Raw genomic sequence first — 18,835 nt, 5'->3', positions numbered from 1 at the left:
AGTGTGGAAAAGTACACCCAAAAGACTTTTAGGCGGGCAGGTTGCTAGGTAGCAACTGCTGCCTTTGGGACTGGGTTAGGTGTTCTTTTTATTGGGAGGTGATAATAAGTATTAACAGTGGGAGGTCTGTCATACTATCTGTGTCCTTTGTTTGAACTGTGAGCTTCTTCCTGTGCTTGCACAGCTCTCTCACAGGTGAAGAATTTGAGGAATTTTATTACCTAACTGCAGTGCCCAGTGTGAGCTGGGATGATAAGTGCATCCTAATTAGAATAAAGTGCCTGCCCAATTAGCTTAGTGCCCCAGTGGGAATCAGGATGTTGACCAAAATGTCTGGTTGGGTCTTTTTGTATTTATGAGGGATGATAAGAGGGAAATTTACCATCATCCGTATGTGTCTTTCTCAGGTACCAAGGAAGAAAAATGATATTTGCCTCACCTTCCCGGCACCAGAGCTGGGTGGGAAGAAGGCATTTTATCGAGGGTCTGGCTGTAACGCCTGATAAATTGTGATTGATACGACACGTGTCCTGCTCTTGTCTTAGGGTGGACTGCTCACTACTGGCTAACTGCCTACCACAGTATCACCAGTTTTATTTAAAATGTAAGCTAGGTGCAATGAACGCGGTTGAGGGGTTTTTTTGTTTTGTTTTGTTTTGTTTTGGAGAGGCTTTTCGCTATAGGGCGCATGCGCTCACCAGACAGAGAGAGACATAGAGGCAGAAAGCGAGAAATCACCCCCCAGGGGGATGGTCACGCCGCAATCCCTTCTCCTCCATTCTCCTCTCGGGATCTTGGGCACGCACGCACACGCGCCCGGCGTGAGTTTTAAGCCACCGGGTCCAAGACGCGAACCGCGGTTGACTACGTGGGAGTCCAGTGACACAGCCATTACACTGACTGCTGGTTCCCATCGGTTGAGGTTTTTTGTAGCACCATTTACGCGGGGAGCTGAGATGATCAGGCCCAATTCTAGTGCCGTCTCGGGGCCACAAGCTGACTACTTCCTTGTCTCACATTCACAAAGAATTAGAGATGCAAGTGGAGTATATCGAGAGAAGGGAAGGAAAAAGGTAGGACTCCCAAGCTGGAGGGGTCTCGGAATGAGTTGCCACCTGGTGGTCTGGGTCTCACGTTTATATCCTAGCTGAGAGACCGCGTGTGCATCTTTCTTTGTGATAGAGGTCACATGTAGGCTGTTAATTTGGGGAAAACTGTTAATTTGGAAGGCTCAAAAACTGTTAATTTAGAATTCTGTTGCCCCGGTGCCAAGAAGTCGCCTTCAGGTTTCTGTGAAAAGAAAAACCCGCATTGTCTTTGTGCTCTGGGCTGTGACAGTTGGTCTCTGGTTTTTGTCTAATTAAGTCTCATCAAAGAGTCATGCACTTTTTAGAAGCAATATCTGCATATGTATAGGTCAAAGGACCGCGTCTCTGTGAAGAAAACAGAGGAAAGGAAAAGCTAACTTAAACCAGCTGCTTGGCCTGGCAGACAGTGGCTGTCCCCTGGGGTCCCTGGCCTGTCTGTTTTGAATATGCATTCTCCTCATAGACCACAGCGGTGGAAGGACAGTACAGGAGATCTGTTAGGGAAGCAGTCTTTCACTGTATAATTCTTAAAGGACTTCTTAGCTATTGATGTTAATATTTTTTGTTCCTAAACATCGTATAGTAACTGAATGTTGAAGAGCTAACTGTTTACTGCCATCATATGCCCACAGGGTATCTTCGAAAGCTTAGTTTGTTTACATTGCTGGCCTTCATGCACATGGATTTTGGTTTGTTTTTGGTTTTGTTTGTTTCAGGATGAGAGAGAGAAGAGGTATCTTTGACAGAATCTTCCCTGTCACAGCTCTCCTGCCCTAGCCCCGAATTAGCTAGATCACATCCCTCCCCTATGCGCTTAGGTTGGTCAGAGGAACTGAACCCAGGCTTGCCACTGAGCTCCAGCATCGCACTGCAGTGCCCTGCTGCACGTGCCACCATGCCTGGGCTCTTCATAAACTTTTTATTAAATATTAAAGAAGGGCAGTTTGTTTATTTTGCCTTTTTTTTTTTTAATTGCCAGAGGACTATGTGTTCACCAGAGAGAAAGAAAACACACCCCAGTGGGGCATGGTCATTCTGCAATCCTTTTTCCTCCCTTTCTTCGTCCCTCAGGGTCTCAGTCAAACATGCACACACACCTGACATGTTTTATAGCTGCTGGGGTGGGGTCCAGTCTCTAATTGGCTGTGTGGGACCTGGCTTCTTATGCACTGTTCTTAACCACTGCTACGTGGCCAGCCCAAGAGTAAATTTTAACAAGCATTTAGTTTTCTAAATACGAATGATTTCTCTCCAATGTTATCTTTTTCTTTGTTCTTTTAAGTACTTCTTGCGGAGGTTTTGTGAGTTAATTTCTGAGAAATACATTTATCTAGCTAGTACGTAGGTGGAGGATCTGTCATGTTCATGTCCCCGTTTGGGGCATGCCAGATCACCGGACTGTATCAGACATGCAGAATTTCTGCCTCACAGTAATGACCTTAGAATCTCCTTTAGAACCTTCACTGCACATTATGACTCCCATTGGTTTAATAGGAGGAGTCTGTTCTTTTGAGTTGGACATGATTATTGAAGACTCTGACTCTGATGTAATAAAGTCTCTCTTCCCAATCTGTTTCAGTTTATAATCAAGAAGAAGACTCCTTCTATGTACACCATGACATACTCCTATCTGCATATCCTCTGAGTGTGGAATGGCTGAATTTTGATCCCAGCCCAGATGATGCTACTGGTAATTGGAAACCTTAAGGTTGCTCAGTGGTTCTTGGTCATGTGTGTTTTTTCCTAGCTGCATAAATGATGTATTCTGTATGAGTGTTTTCAGAATTGTTGCCGGTATGTTATGAAGTTGCTGCTATTTTATGAAGTTCCAGTTAGATGATTCTTAACACACCATCACTTAACTGTTCGGGGTCTGTTTATCTGCAGACCTTCCTACTCTTGACTGACTGACTTATTTTTACACTTAATCATTGTGTCCTTACAGCATACAAAATGAATTTTCTCAGCATAAATACCCTATATATTAGTCCAAAGATATTACCATGCACATTATGATCAACAGATAATTTCCATTTTTGTGTCACTTAAATGTGTGTTGCTTTTTCCTTTTTTCCCTTTTTCCCCTTGATTTTCTCCCTCTCATCCTACCCCCTTGCCCACGCTCTTTTTAGCATCCACAGTTGTTCTCCATGCCTTTACACCTTCCAGTGTTTGAGGTTCTGCCATAGAATGTTGCTCTTCTCTTTTTTTTTGCAATTTTAAGTATACTTTTTCCTCCTGTAGGAAATTATATCGCTGTGGGAAACATGACCCCTGTTATTGAAGTGTGGGATCTTGATATAGTGGACTCTTTAGAGCCAGTCTTCACACTTGGAAGTAAGCTTTCGAAAAAGAAGAAAAAGAAGGGAAAGAAGGTACGGAAGTTAATAACTGTCCAAACTCTAATGACAAATGGTCAGTTTACTGGGAGGTGTTGGAGGATAAGAACACAACATTTTCTAATCAAGGTTGGATAACTTCCATTGAAATGGTATTATTTTTAGGAATTATTTAATTTTTTTTTATCATTATTATTTAATTTGCTATAGTGCATGTGTGCTTACCAGAGAGAAGGTTGGGGGCGGCAGGGGAGTAAGAAAGCGAGCCAACACAGTTGACCATGTGGAAGTCCAGCACCCTAATCATTATGCCACCTGCTGGCCAGCATGTTTTGTTTTTTTTTTTCCCCATACAAAACAGATTCTCAGCCTGGCCCCATAGCCTAGTGGTTAAGGGAGCCGGCTCTCACATGGCTGATTATGACTCAAATCCTGGCCCTCGCAGTTTGAGAAACATGCAGGCCATGTGTGCACTTGTACCCAAAATCTCGCCAGCATGGAGAACTGGAGGGAAAGGGTTCTGACATGACCATACCCCATGGGACATGCTTCCTCCCCCTCCCTTCCTGTCTTCTTTTCCTGGCTCTTGTGAGAGAGAGAGAGAAACTATATATAATATATATACTATATGTGGTTATTTAAAAATTTTTATTTAGCCTCTAGTGGGTCGAATGTTAACTATTCATGCTTTAATTCCTGTAGCTTTTAAAAAGGACTGTTAGAGTTTTTTTGTAAGTGATATTACAAATATCAATATCAAATAACAGTGTTTATAGATTTATAGCACCTACATTAAGAACTACTGTAGTGTCTTCTCTATGAAGAATATTTATCATAGGAGCCAGCAGGTAGTGTGGTAGTTAAGGTGCTGGTGTCCCACATAGTCGACTGCAGTTCGAGTCCTGGACCTTGTGACCTGAAAATCACACTGGGCATGTGTGTACACACGTGCCCAGAATCCCAAGAGGAGAAGGGACTATGGCATGGCCATTCCCTCTGCAGGACAATTTTTCACTTTTCCTCTGTCTCCTGCAAGTGCATGTACCCTATGGCAAAACCTTAAAAAAAGGAAAATATTTGTCATAGGTTATCAAAAGTGACAGGGAAACAGGTCTGGTTTGCACTAGATCGAAACAGTCACCTTAAGGTTTGAAATATCTTGCAGATTAACATACAGTTTTATGATGGGGAACTTTAACACAGAAATAATCATTGCAGAGTTCTTCAACAGAAGGGCACACTGATGCCGTCCTTGACCTTTCCTGGAATAGACTAATCAGGTAAGAATAAATAATGTTGGGTGATTAGTGAAGGTTATAACCTTTGCTTGCACCTCATGCTTCTCCACCGGTCTCTATCTCGTGTGTTGCGTGGCTTGTGTCCATTCTACCTTCCTTTCCTCCAGTGTACACTGCTCTGCTGTCTTTCACAAACTGTGTCTTCAGGGTTCATCCATGTTGTAATATGTGTCAGTGTCAGTGTCCGCCCCAGGGCTTGGGTCTAGCTGAATCATGATCAGAAGGCTGCTGGTGAGGAAGAGAAAGAGGACGAGAACGAGAAAGCCCTCCATCTTGGGAGGACTGGGGAATTGGAAAAGAATGACACAAAGAGACAGAGTAGACGTGGACACAGGCAGCCTGAGCCTAGGCAGCCAAAGCAACTTGTGCCGCGGCTGAGCTGCTGCTTGAGCCATCCAGACAAACTGGGCCTCTTTATTTATAGTACAAGGAGACATTACACATGTATGTTTCACGACACTTCATAGATTGGTTGCCAGGTTATAGACAAGAAGAAGCAGTTACCAAATCTGTAAGGGCTTAGTTATACTGGGCCAGGTGCATCCCTTGGTGATAATCCCATCAAGAGAAAGTCTCATCTTCTAGCGCAGAGAAACCTAGCTGTTAGGTGTGGGGAAGAAACTAAACAACTTCTCCATAAGGAGTGTACCACCACACCCAGAGAAGGCTAAAGAACCTTTCAGATGCAGAGCAGGGATTGGACTTTGCTAATTGGAGTCAAGCTGTTTCTTAAAGTCCATCAGATGTGTCTGTTGGAACACCCCTAGCAATTTCTACCCTTGCTCTGTCTGCAGCGAAGGTCAAGGAAAAGACAATTACAAGGTTCTGCCAAACCCCAAAAGGTGGTGTTTGCTCAGCGCATGTCCCCACACCTCAGGTTCTCTCTCTAAACGTGTCCCCACATGTCAGTTTTCTTGTATCCCTCACAGCACCTTCAGGTGTCATTACATGTTTGGTGACTAAGTAACCTCTCCACTATCACCACCGGAAAACATCAGCATGTACACAGTACCAGTGTGCAGGAAGATCACATGTTTCTTGCAATAGATGTTTTTCTCACTTATTTAGTTTTCACATCTCATTCACGTATTCTTGTATTCTATTTTTTATTATTATGATAAGATATGTATAACATGAAATTGGCCACTTTAGGTGTAGAGTTTATATTCACATTGTTATGCAAATCGCTACCATCCACATCCAGAAGTTCTTAATCTTCCCAAACTGAAAATCTTTAGTCAGTAAATACGTAACTCCCTATTCTTCCCTCCTCCAACTGTGGCAATACCCACTCTCCCTTCTGTCTATTAATTTGACTACTCTAACAACCTGGTATTAGTGGAATCATTCAGTGTTTGTCTGTGACTCATTTCACAAACTGTCTTCAGGGTTCATCCATGTTGTAATATGTGTCGGTGTCCCTTTTTGTAAGGATAGATCATATTCATTGTGCATATACCACATTTTGTTTATCCATTTATCTGTCGATGAACACGGGGTGCTTCCACCTTTTGGCAATTGCGAATAATGCTTAGCTGCTTAGTGATGAGCATAGGTACACAAATAATCTGTAAGTTCTTGCTTTCAGTTCTTTTGAGTGTTTACCTAAAATTGTTACTGTTGGATCTTATGGCAGTTCCAGCTTTACTTTTCTTGAGGAGCCACTATACTGTTTTCCACAGTGCCTGTACCATTTTACATTCTGTCCAACAGCGCACAAAAGGGCCCAGTTTCTCCATCATCTCCCAGAATTTGTGATTTTTGGTTTTTTGGTTAACAGCCATCCTAATCAGTGTGAGTAGTATCTTGTGGTTTTGATTTGCTTTTTTTAGTAATTAATGATGTTGAGCATCATTGTCCTTATTGGTCATTTGTGTGTCTTTTTTTATAGAAATGCTATTCAAATCCTTTGACTAATTTTTAGTTGTTTACTATTGAGTTGTAGGAGTTCTTTATATATTCTACATATTAATGCCTATCAGATAATATGATTTACAAACATTTCTTCCATCTGGGATCCTCTTCATTTTCTTGATGGTATAATTTGCAGCAAAAAAAATTTATATTGATTTCTAATTTGTCTACTTATTTTGTTATTTGTTTTTTTAAGTCTCTGATCCCTTTTTTTTTTTGTAGAGGTTTTTTGCTATAGGGCACATGCACTTGCCAGACAGAGAGAGACAGAGAGACAGAAAGCGAGAAATCACTCTCCAGGGGTATGGCCATGCCGCAATCCCGTCTCCATGTTCCTCTCAGGATCTTGGGCACGCACGCACACGCGCCCGGCGTGAGTTTTAAGCCATCGGGTCCGGGACACAAACCGTGGTCGACTACATGGGAGTCCAATGACATAGCCATTACACTAACTGCTGGTCCCCAAGTCTCTGATCCCATTTTGAGTTTTTTTTTTTTTAAATATGGTGTGAGGGGACTAGCAGTTGGTGTAATAGCTATGTTGCTCGACTCCCATGTAGTTGATCGTGTTTCAAGTCCCAGACCCGGTGGCTTATACTCACGCCAGGTGCATGTGCGTGTTTGCCCAAGATCCCAAGAGGAGAATAGAGGAGAAGGGATTGCGGCATGGCCATCCTCCCTGGGGGTGATTTCTCACTTTCTGTCTCTCTGTCTTTCTCCGTCTTTCTAGAGAGCACATAGACCCTATAGCAAAAACCTCTCAAAAAAAAAAAGAAGTGAAAATATGATGCGAGGTAGGGGTCCAGCTTTATTCTTTTTAATCAGGATATCCAGTTCTTCTTGAACCTCTGGGTTTTTGTGAGAGATTTTTGGCTATAGGGCAGTGAGATAGAGACAGAAAGAGAGAAGTCACCCCCCAGGGGGGATGGGCATGCCACAATCACTTCTTCTCCACTCTACTGTTGGGATTTTGGGCATGCACACACCCCAGTGTGAGTTTTAAGGTACTGGGTCCAAAACTCAAAACTGTGGTCAATTACATGGGAGTCTAGCAACATAATCATTACGCCATCTGCTGATCCCTCCCTGCACCATTTTTTAAAATGACCGTTTTTCCCCTGTTGAATATTTCATTGTCTTGGCAGGCACCTTTATCAAAAAATCAGTGCACCCACCCCCACAAAAACAAAAAACAAAAACAAAAAAACTGTGGGATGAGCAGATGATGTACCAGTTACATCACTGGATTCCCACGTAGTCAGCCATGGTTTGAACCCCAGACCCAGCAGTTTAAAAACTCATACCTGGCATGTGTGTATGCATGCCCATTCCTGAGAGGAAAATTGACGAGAAGGGATTGTGGCGTGGCCATCCCCTCTGGGGGGGTAATTTCTTGCTTTTTATCTCTCTGTTTCTCCCTGTCTCTCTGGCAAGTACACATGCCCTGTAGCAAAATCTCTCCAAAAAGGAAAAATAATAATAATAGTAATCAGTGACATGGCTCATGGTCTGGTGATTGAGGCAGCTAGATCCCATATGGCCTACCACATAGTTCAAATCCTGGCCCCAGCAGCTCAAAAAACATGCCACACATGTTTGCATGTATTCCCAAAATCTCAGCAGGGTAGAGAAATCAGAGGGGAAAGGATTGAACATGACTATGTCCCTTCAAGGATTGTTTTCTCCCTCCATTTCCCTCTGCCTCTGGTGAGTGCATGTGTCTTATGACTAATTTAAAAATAAGTATCATACATACAGGTTTATTTCTGGACTCGATTCTTTTTCATTAATCTATATGTTTGTCCTTAGTACCACTTTGTTTTGATTACTGTAGCTTTTCAGTAATTTTGAAATCAAGAGTATGAGCTTTCCAACTTTCCTCTTTTTAGCTATTCTGGGTCCCTTGTATTTCCTATAAATTTTTAAATTGACTCATCACCTACTGAAAAAGGGAGGGGCAGCAGGTGGCATAGTGGTGAAGGTGCTGGACTCCCACATGGCCAACTCTGGTTCGAGTCTCAGATCTAGCAACTTGAAACTCAACACCTGGCACGTGTAAGAGCATGCCCAAAATCCCAAGAGGAGAAGGGATTGAGGTGTGGCCATGTCCCCTCAGGTAGTGATTTCTCACTTTCTCTTTTCACCTCTCTCTCTCTCTCTCTCACTGTTCGGTGAGTGCATATGCCCTTTAGCAAAAAATCTCTCTTTAAAAAAAATGCCAGGGACCAGCAGATGGCATGGCAGTTACATCACTGAAATCCCACATGGCCAATTGCAGTTTGAGTCCCAGACCTGGTGGCTTAAAAATCACGCTGGGTGCGTGTGCACGCGCGCTCAAGATCCTGGGAGGAGAATGGAGAAGGGATTGTGGATTGTGCATCCTCCCTGGGGGGTGATTTCTCACTTCCCTCTCACTGTGTGTGTGTGTGTGTGTGCATGCGCATCCTCTCTCCAGGGGCACATGTGCCCTAAGGCAAAAGAAAATAAAAAGTCAGTCGGCTGAGCCTTTAGAAGGGATAGGTTGAATCTCACTCAGTGTGTAGCTCAATCTGCAGATGTAGTGTTTCCATCTTAACAATATTAAGTCTTCCAATATATGAACATAGGGTATTTTTCTGCTTATTTGGATATTGTTTAATTTCTTTCAACCATTTTTCATTGTTTTCAGTATTGTTATGTCTTGCATTTCTTTTGTTAAATTTATTCTTTTTGGTGCTCTTTTAAATGGAATCCTTTTCTTATATTTAATGTTCTTGATGTTTAAAAGATTACTAGATTGTTTCTTTCCTTTCTCAGAAATGTGCTGGCAAGTGCATCAGCTGACAACACTGTAGTTCTGTGGGATATGTCCTTGGGGAAGCCAGCAGCTAGCCTGGCTGTACACACAGACAAGGTATGATGAATTAGCGGGTAAAAGAGATTCTGATAAAAGTCTGGAACAAGTATTAGCTAAAAATCACCTTATACATTCATTTTGCGGTTTGCGAAATACTTTATATGCTATCTCACTGGCTCATCACAAAACCCCACATAATAGGTATTATGCCCACCTTGGAGACAAAAATAGGTACAAAAAGATGTCGTGACTAGCAACGTAAGTGACCCCCATAGCATCTGCATAGAGGCTCCTGAAAAGGGTGGGCTGTCAGTTCAGTGACGAGATTTTACAGCTCTCACTGCAAAACTCCTCAGGGAGCTAATGCACATTGTGGGATTTGGGGAGCAAGTGGAGGTGCCCAGCTGTATTTTGACTACTTACTATTTTCTTCCAATTGTCTTTTTAACATTTGAGAGATGTAAGTATTCTGCCAAACACAATTCAGGGAATGCTGTATTATGTCCTGAAGTGCCAGCCATTATGTAGAATTAGGTTTGCCCTTTTGATGATGCAGTGCATTGATGTTTCTTTAATACTGAATTTCGGGACCAGCAGATGGCGTAGCAGTTATGTCGCTGGACTCCTAGGTAGTTGACCGTGGACCCAGCAGTTATGTCGCTGGACTCCTAGGTAGTTGACCGCGGACCCAGCACTGTAAAACACACCAGGTGTGTGTGTGTGTGCATGCCCAGAATCTGAGAGGAGGATGGAGGAGAAGGGATTGCAGCATGGCCATCCCCTAGAGGGTGGTTTTCCGTTTTCTATCTGTCTCTCTAGCTAGTACATGTGCCCTATAGCAAAAATCTCTTTAAGTAAATAAATAAATGGTACTGAATTTCAAAGGGAAGGATTTGTAGACTTAGTTCTCAATGCATATTGGATAATTTTTTCAAAAGCAAGCAGACATAGATCTCTTCATTATTGCTCTTTTAGGTACAGACCCTGCAGTTTCATCCGTTTGAAGCACAGACTCTGATTTCTGGATCATATGATAAGTAAGAAAGGATTATTGCTACTCTGTTTTTATTCTTTTGAATTAAAAAAGTATCACTTGATGCTCAAACAAAATATATTACCAAGGTCACCTACATGTTTAAATTGCTGGCCTTACTTCTTTGTCCATTTTTGCTCTAGCTCTTTCAGTCTGCAAAAAAGAATGTGGTTCTATCATAATAATGTAACTATGGGAACTAACAACTTTTTGATTTGTGGAGGGTATTTGAGTTAGCTGTTGCTATGAAATAAACCATCCCAAATTCAATGGCTTAAAGCATTTCTTTCTTAAATATTTCAGAGGTAGAACTAATATAGGCCAGATTCAACAAGTAGCTCTGTTAATACTGGTTTGTTTAGGCGGGGCCATGGGGACTTGACCAGCAGGATAGCTTACTTATATTCTCATTGCAAAGTCAGAAGCACAAAGATAACAAGGCCTCCTTAGACCTGGCTCAGAACTTGCACACTTGTGTTTCGGAATGGGGTGATGTACTCTGCCTTTGTGGGGAGAACTCCCATGCTGCAGGGCAGAGGGTACAGATATGTAGGGAGAGGTGAGGAACTGGGACCACTCTAGTCAACCATGGGGGTTTCCCATCACATCTGGGCTCCTTTTTACAGACTGAGTCTGAAGATAGTACAGACAGCTAATAGAACAGAAGCCAACTTGCAGTCTTTCTTTAGCTTCTTTATCCTCTTGAAGAGTGAGATGTTTACATTTTTTGGTTGTGATTCCTACAGAATTATGAAAGCGTACCCTTTGTACGTGCAGTGAGCAGTACAGTACACACAGTTGCTGCTTGTGGAGAGCAAAGTATGGCTAAGACATGCGTTATCTGGCTCAGAACTTTATTAGAGGAGGAGAAATTAGACATTGTTCTGGACTTTTGAAAATACAGCAGATCCATCTTGCAAGTGGAGGGTTTGACTTGGAAATGGTCAAGGCCATGGTGACATCAGAGCCACCAGTGTCTTTAAAGGATAGGACAAGCACCCACCAATTAGTGAATGAGTTTCACTTATTTTAGAGCCTTCAAACAGGCTTTGAGTCATTGAATCATGACTTGCACAATGCTGTTTTATTGCCATGTCATTATAAATAAACAAACAAACATCAAACCTACAGGAAATTAGAACTCTTAAGATGCTAACTGTGCCTGAACATGTCCAGGTCAGTGGCTTTGTATGACTGCCGAAGTCCAGATGAAAGCCATCGGATGTGGCGATTCAGCGGTCAGATTGAGAGAGTGACGTGGAACCACTTTTCACCTTGTCATTTTCTGGTAAGAATATACATGCTACTATGTTGCTCTGCACGTAACTCATAACTTTATTTTTTAATTCCATAATAGAATCTCTAAAACACATTTTCTGTGTTAACAGGGTGAAGTATTTGTGGTTTAGAGTTGAAAAAAATAGGGGCTTGGGGCCAGCAAGTGGCATAGTGGTTAAGGACGCTGGACTCCCACATGGTTGACCAGGGTTTAAGTCCTGGATCTAGTGGCTTGCTTTCTCTCTCTCTCTCTCTCTCTCTCTCTCTCTCTCTCTCTCATTCTCACTGTATCCTTCTCTGGTCAAATAAAGTTAAATAAAATAATTCTTTTTAAAAAGAAGAAAAAATAGAGGCTTGAAGAATGGATGAATAGAGGTCAGCAGGTGGTGTGGTGGTGTGGTGGTTAAGGCACCTGGACTCCCACATAGCTGGCTGCAGTTCAAGTGCTGGGTCTGGCAGCTTGCTTTCTCACTTTCCTTCTCTCTCTTTTTCTCTCTGGTTAACTTCAAAAAATAAATAAATAATGACAATAAATAAAATTAATAAAAACTGATTCTTTTGAAAAGAAAGATGTGGACAGGAGCCAGCAGGAGTGTGTTAAGGCACTGGACTCCCACATGGACAACCATGGTTTGAGTCCCAGACCTGGCATCCACCACTGTGAATCCACATCTCTAACCTTATTCCATACCACCCACCACAGCTTCATACTCCTATCCAACTGCTTCGGAGACGTACCAGCTGAGCTAGTCCATGTTAGTGCGCATTTAACTCATCTAAAAACAAGTTTTGTATGTCTGTGGTAATTTCTGGTAAGCCCCACTGGGAAGTCAGACATACAACCGACAGCTGATGTTCACTATGGTTAGTCCTGGCTATGCATTTCTAAATGTTATTGTTATGTAACATGATCTCGCCCATCTTTTATTCTTTCCAGGCCAGTACAGATGACGGCTTTGTATATAACTTGGATGCACGTTCAGATAAGCCTATTTTCACTCTTAATGCACACAATGATGAGATCTCTGGTGAGCAAAATGGTGTTTCTGTCATTTGTTATTATGATAAAGTAAATCTGTATTTCAAAGTGAAGATCTCTGAACTAACCTCAGTTTCCCATAGGTCTTGATCTAAGCAGTCAAATCAAGGGCTGTCTTGTGACTGCATCAGCAGACAAGTATGTAAAGATCTGGGACATATTGGGAGACAGGCCAAGTCTAGTTCATTCTAGGGACATGAAAATGGTAAGGATTTCCCTGGGTACCCTTGTTCTGTTTATTCTATTTCTGACCTGTATTGCTTATCTTTCTCTGAATCATGCATTAAAGAATTTGATGTGGGGACCAGCATGGCTATGTCATTGAATTCCCATGCAGTCAACTGTGGTTTGAGTCCTGGACCCGGTGGCTTAAACTCAAACTGGGCGCATGTGCGTGCGTGCCCAAGATCCCAAGAAGAAAATGGAGGAGATGGGATTGCAGTGTGGCCATCCCCCCTGGGGGGTGATTTCTCGCTTTCTGTCTCTCTGTCTGTCTCTGTCTTTCTGGCGAGCACACACACCCTATAGCAAAAACCTCTCCACAAAAAAAAAAAAAAAAAAGAATTTGGTGTGTTGGGGAAATTAATTTTGATCTTAATCAAATTTGGTGGGAGTCTGACTTAGAACAGTTTTAGGACGATTTAGTGACTACGTGGTTCTTTACTCATATGATTAGCAGTTGCTTGGTAAGAGTAAGAAGGATGGGAACCAGCAGGTTGCATGGTGATTAAGGTGCTGGACACACCCATATGACTGACCACAGTTCAAATCCTAGACCTGGTTACTTGCTTTCTCACTTTCTCTCTCGCTCTCTCCCCTTTTCCCTCTCCTTCTCCCTCTCCCTTCCTCCCTCCCCATGTCTCTCTCTGGTCAAATTAAAATAAGTGAATGAATAAATTTTAAAAGGGGGGGAGGTCTGGCAGGTGGCGTAGTGGTTAAGAGTGCTGGATTCCCACATGGCCGACCACGGTTCAAGTCCCGGACCTGGAGGCTTGCTTTCTCGCTTTCCCTTTCTCTCTCTCTCCGTCTCTCTCTGGTCAAAATTTAAAAATGATAACAACAAATGGAATTAATTAAATAATTTTTTTTTAATTGTAAGCAGAAAAAATAATATATTAAAAGAAAAAGAGTAAGAAGGATGGAGAGAAGGTTTTCTAGGGCCCAGTGACCACCTTTTTTACTCCCAAATTAGGACCACCCCAGGAAATCTTGAACCTTAGCACAATAGCTACCTCTTTGTATAACTAATTCTGACTACACTGAGACTAATACTATATACAGGGTTAGTATCCCAACTTCTTGGGGCCTGAAGTGTTTTAGATTTGGAATCTTTGCAGATTTTGGAAAATACATACTGAGATATCTTGGGGATGGGACCCAAGTCTAAATATGAAATTTATGTTTCATATACACCAAGTACATGCTACCTGAAGGGAATTTTATGCAATTTTTTTTTTTTTTGGAGAGGTTTTTGCTATAGGGCGCGTGTGCTTGACAGAGAGGCAGAAAGCGAGAAATCACCCCCCAGGTGAAATGGCCACACCGCAATCCCTTCTCCTCCATTCTCCTCTCGGGATCTTGGGCACACACGCACACGTGCCCAGCGTGAGTTTTAAGCCACCAGGTCCGGGGCGCGAACTGCGGTCAGCTACATGGAAGTCCAGCGACATAGCCATTACACTAACTGCTGGTCCCTGCAATATTTTGTTTTGACTGCATCCTCTCACATTAGGTCAGATCCGTGGAATTTTCCACTTTTAGTATTCCCTAATAAATTTCTGTTGGTACTCCAAAAATGTTTGGAGCATTTCAGATTTAAGATTTAAGATGCTTAACCTGTAGTAGTGAAAAATTTAGGAGAAACTAAATTCCTTTGACAGTACTTACTGAGCATCTATTCTGTGTCAGACATTGAGTTATATAAATTAGATTGTGGACATAATAGAATACCACACATCTGTTCAAATTGTGTGAGTTATACTTAAAAAAAAGGCAGGTTACAGAAGCAATTTTTATTCAGTCTTACCATACTACATTTACATGCCTACTTGTTTAAATGCTTACACAAGAAATCTTATAAGCCTTATGGGGAATACATATTATGAAAAAACTACACATGAGGGGCGCTGGCAGGTGGCGAGCATAGTGGTTAAAGGTGCTGGATTCCCTTCTCCTTTTCCCTTTCTCTGTCTCTCTCTGGTTAAATTTTAAAATAATAACAACAAATGGAATTAAATAATAATTTTTTAAAAAACTACACATGGATTTTAAATCTAGCCAATAATATTCTAAAACAAATGATACTTTTTTCTTAAATTGCCCGGGGGGGTGTGCAGTCATATGAGGCAGGGTTTGGAGAAGAGGCATGGTGAGGAACACGCTCCAGTGGTTCATGGTCACACTGCACTCCCATTTCCATTTCTCTATCTGTTGGGATTTGGGGCACACATGCACATGTGCCTGATGTGTTTTTCAAGCTTCTATGGCCAGGATCTGAACATCAATTAGCCATGTGGGATCCAACTCCTTTAACCACTAGGCTACAGGGCCAGCTCAAGAGTGGTAATCTTTGCTGAGAGATTTTTGTATTTTCTCTTGTGCATATTTTCTGTAATAACGTGTTGCCTGGTAATAAAAGTGTAAAAAAAAAAACATGGAAAGTTTAAAGAATAGGGGGACCAGCTGGTGGCATAGTTGTTAAAAGGGCTAGATTCCACATGGCTGACTACATGGTTCACGTCTCACACCCGGTGGCTTAGAAAACATGCTGGACTCTGTATGCCCAAAATCCCAAGAGGAGAACAGAGAAGGGATGGTGGCATGGCCATCTCCCCAAGGAGGTGTATTTTTTTTCCTCTCTCTCTCCGGTGAGCATACATGCTCTATACCAAATTTTTTTTAAAAATAAAGTTTAAGAATGAGGTAGACCTCATAGCTTGCTGGTTAAGGGAGCCAACTGCAGTTCAAATTCTGGCTCCTGCAGCTTGAAAAATATGACAGGGCAGGTGTGCGCACAATCCCAAAATCCCAACAGTGTAGAATAGAGGAGGAACATTTACAGCATGACCATGCATCATTGGGGGTGTTTTCTCCTACTCTTTCTTTCTCTCTGGTAAGCTCACGTGCTCTCCAGCAAATAAACAATTTTAAAGATTGTCCCAGCCCGTGGGACAGTAGAACAGGTTCCTTGGGGGAGGGAGTGAGAGAAGGGACAAACACACGCACACACAATACGAGATGCTGATCAAGTTGTCGTCTTCTGTCTACTTCCGTTTATTGAGGAGAAATGGCAAGTTATATACAGCTGGTGGGAACCAATTGGTTGCCCAAAATGCAAATGTGATAGAACAGCATGAACCAATCATTGATATGGGTGGATCTCTCCCGTTGCCTAGAAACCCAACCACTTCCGGGGAGAACGGTTGGTCACATGATTTCTGAGAGATGGTTTGCTCAGTGAGGAAGTGAAGCCTAATGGTTTCCAAGATGGCGGATAGCTCAAGATGGCTTCCGTATGCAGTGCTCGCCACAAAAGATGATTAGTGACCTCTGGTTTCATTGTCATTGTTGAGGAGAACTGAAGTTTCTGAGACTACATAGCAGATTAGATTAATTAGGAAACCCCTAATAGAATGATAGTGAAGATGACTTACCTGAGTGGCCAGAGCATTTGTCAGAATGGCTGTTGTGGTGAACATGTCCAGCTCTCTATGTCGTAACGTCCGTTCCAGCTTGACCATGAGCTACCTTTGCAGAGTGCTTAAGAGAGATACTGGTGAGTTCCTGAGGTACCAGTTAAATCAGAGATTCGTAGAGACAGAGTCAGGATCTAGACATTAGGGCTTTCTGGAAAGATTGAAATCATAGACTTTGTGTTCTTTTTTCTAGGGAGTTCTCTTCTGTTCTTCGTGTTGTCCTGATTTGCCATTTATTTATGCTTTTGGAGGTCAGAAAGAAGGGCTTCGGGTCTGGGATATAAGCACAGTATCTTCAGGTAAGAATCTATGGTTTCTTGCTCTTTTTGAATGAGTTCTGTAAGGACTAACACAGAATGTGTGGTTAAAATATCTTAGACAACAAAGGTAGATCCAGTGTTTATTCTGTAGTGTAGTCTGCATAAGAACTAGAGAAGGCCAGATGTAATTTGAAAATGTTCATGTTCACAAGTCCGTTGTCATACTTAAGTGCAAATAATTTAAAAAAAAAAAAAAAAAAAAAACCTACTTGAAAGATCTTTTGAGAAAGCCAGAAAAATAAATGTAGCTTGGTCTTAAAAAATAGCCTTTGAGACCAGCAGTTAGCGTAATGGCCCTGTCACTGGACTCCCATGTGGTCGACCATGATTTGAGTCTCGGACCCAGTGGCTTAAACTTACGCCAGGCATGTGTGCATGCGTACCCAAGATCCCGAGAGGAGAATGGAGAAGAAGGGATTGCAGCATGGCCATCCTCCTGGGGGCGTGATTTCTCGCTTTCTATCTCTCCTTCTGTCTCTGTCTGGCTGGCAAGTGCACACACCCTATAGCAAAAACCTCTCCAAAAAATAACTAAAATAGCCTTCCCAGGGGCCAGTAGGTAGTGTGGTGGTTTAGGCACTGGACTCCTGGCCAACCATGGTTTGAGTCCTGGACCTGGTGGTGTGCTTTCTCACTTTCTCTCTCTTTCTCTCTCTCTCTCATCAACTTACAAAATAATAATAATGGATAAAATAAATGTTTTAAAAAGCCTTCCTTCCCAGTTATCAATGTGAACACATCTCTTCAGACAACTAATTTCTAAAACTTTCTACTTTCTAAAACTCAACTTTCCTGAAGGGGCCACTCTCTTCTCTTAGTGGATCCTATCTGCTTATTACTTTGAGGTGGTCTGGTATCCTGTAAACACAGAGATAATATATCCCTACTACATGACTACCTGAATCTTCCCTCCGCTGCAGAAGGGTCCCAGATTTCAGGCCAGCAAGTGGCGTGGTGGTTAAGGCGCTGGACACTTCCACATAGCCAACCATGGTTCGAGTCCCGGACCTGGTGGCTTGCTTTCTCACTTCCTCTCTCTCTTTGCTTCTCTCTGGTCAAAGTAAAATAAATGAATGAATAAATAAAATTAAATATTTTTAAGAAATATTTAAAAAAAAAAAGGATCCCAAATTTCTCTCTGGCTTACTCTGATTTGTGTGTGTATATGTATGGGTCCTAACTCCACGCTGGTCATGATACAGAAAAAGATGAAAAAAATAGGAAGCAATCAGAAGTAGATGAAGGGAAGGAGAGTGTCATTGTACTAAGGAATGGGGATGTCTGTTATCAAGGCAGATCAGATAAATCCAGGACAAGGCAAATAAATTAAAGTTTAAAAAAAAAGGACCATTTTTAAAATGATTCACTTCATTCAAAGCATTAACCTGGATTTATGAGTTGGTTATTTACCATTATTTTAAGCACATTTTCATAAACAAAGGTTTTGCGCCAGAGTAGAGAACCTCATTCATTTCTACATTATAGTCTCTATTTGTTTTGTAGACTCTTAATGTCCTGATCCAGTAGATTCTTAACTATTTATTTGTATTTTAGTAAACGAAGCATTTGGAAGACGGGAGAGGCTTGTTCTCAGCAGTGCAAAAAGTTCATCTATTAGTGGCCCTCTTGGGAGCAGGAGCTCAGACACACCAATGGAGTCTTAATGAAGATGAAGTAACATCTGCTTTGATTATCTTAACTCAGTTTTTTAAAGGTGGCCTAAAAGTGTTAACTGCAGCCATACAGAGTTACAGAGAAACAAAATTCATTTTCTACTGCCTGGAATTCACCTCTGGAACTGCAGTGGCAACACAAACAGAGCTGGGCTTTGTGCTTACATTTCAAATGGATGACGTATACAGCTCTGGTTGTTTTTCTTACAAAGAATAATAAAAGTTTTTAAAAGTAATCTCTTAAACTTGCCATCTGTCATAGGTAATTTAGGTTTGTAAAATAAGTCATAGTTTATGAAATTTTAAAAAGAAACTCCTGTAA

The 18,835-nt window shown here is 41.9% G+C and overlaps 1 protein-coding gene across 2 annotated transcripts in view; it reads left to right on the top strand.

Moving 5' to 3' along the window:
- PWP1 (PWP1 homolog, endonuclein) overlaps positions 1-18,749 on the top strand; it is a 26,481-nt gene extending 7,732 nt beyond the window's left edge. For both annotated transcript variants that reach the window (XM_006170345.3, XM_027769020.1), the window contains 10 exons: positions 2,668-2,778; positions 3,333-3,463; positions 4,646-4,707; positions 9,436-9,532; positions 10,451-10,512; positions 11,685-11,796; positions 12,724-12,814; positions 12,909-13,030; positions 16,714-16,819; positions 18,395-18,749. In XM_006170345.3, the coding sequence (XP_006170407.1) occupies positions 2,668-2,778; positions 3,333-3,463; positions 4,646-4,707; positions 9,436-9,532; positions 10,451-10,512; positions 11,685-11,796; positions 12,724-12,814; positions 12,909-13,030; positions 16,714-16,819; positions 18,395-18,504 (1,004 nt within the window). In that variant the 3' untranslated portion in view covers positions 18,505-18,749. The remainder of the gene's footprint in view (positions 1-2,667; positions 2,779-3,332; positions 3,464-4,645; positions 4,708-9,435; positions 9,533-10,450; positions 10,513-11,684; positions 11,797-12,723; positions 12,815-12,908; positions 13,031-16,713; positions 16,820-18,394) is intronic.
- Positions 18,750-18,835: the final 86 nt, after the last annotated feature.

Source organism: Tupaia chinensis, unplaced genomic scaffold (genome assembly GCF_000334495.1).
Source record: "Tupaia chinensis unplaced genomic scaffold, TupChi_1.0 Scaffold148234_1, whole genome shotgun sequence".
Taxonomy (NCBI): Eukaryota; Metazoa; Chordata; class Mammalia; order Scandentia; family Tupaiidae; genus Tupaia; species Tupaia belangeri.
This window is presented reverse-complemented; position numbering and strand designations above follow the sequence as displayed.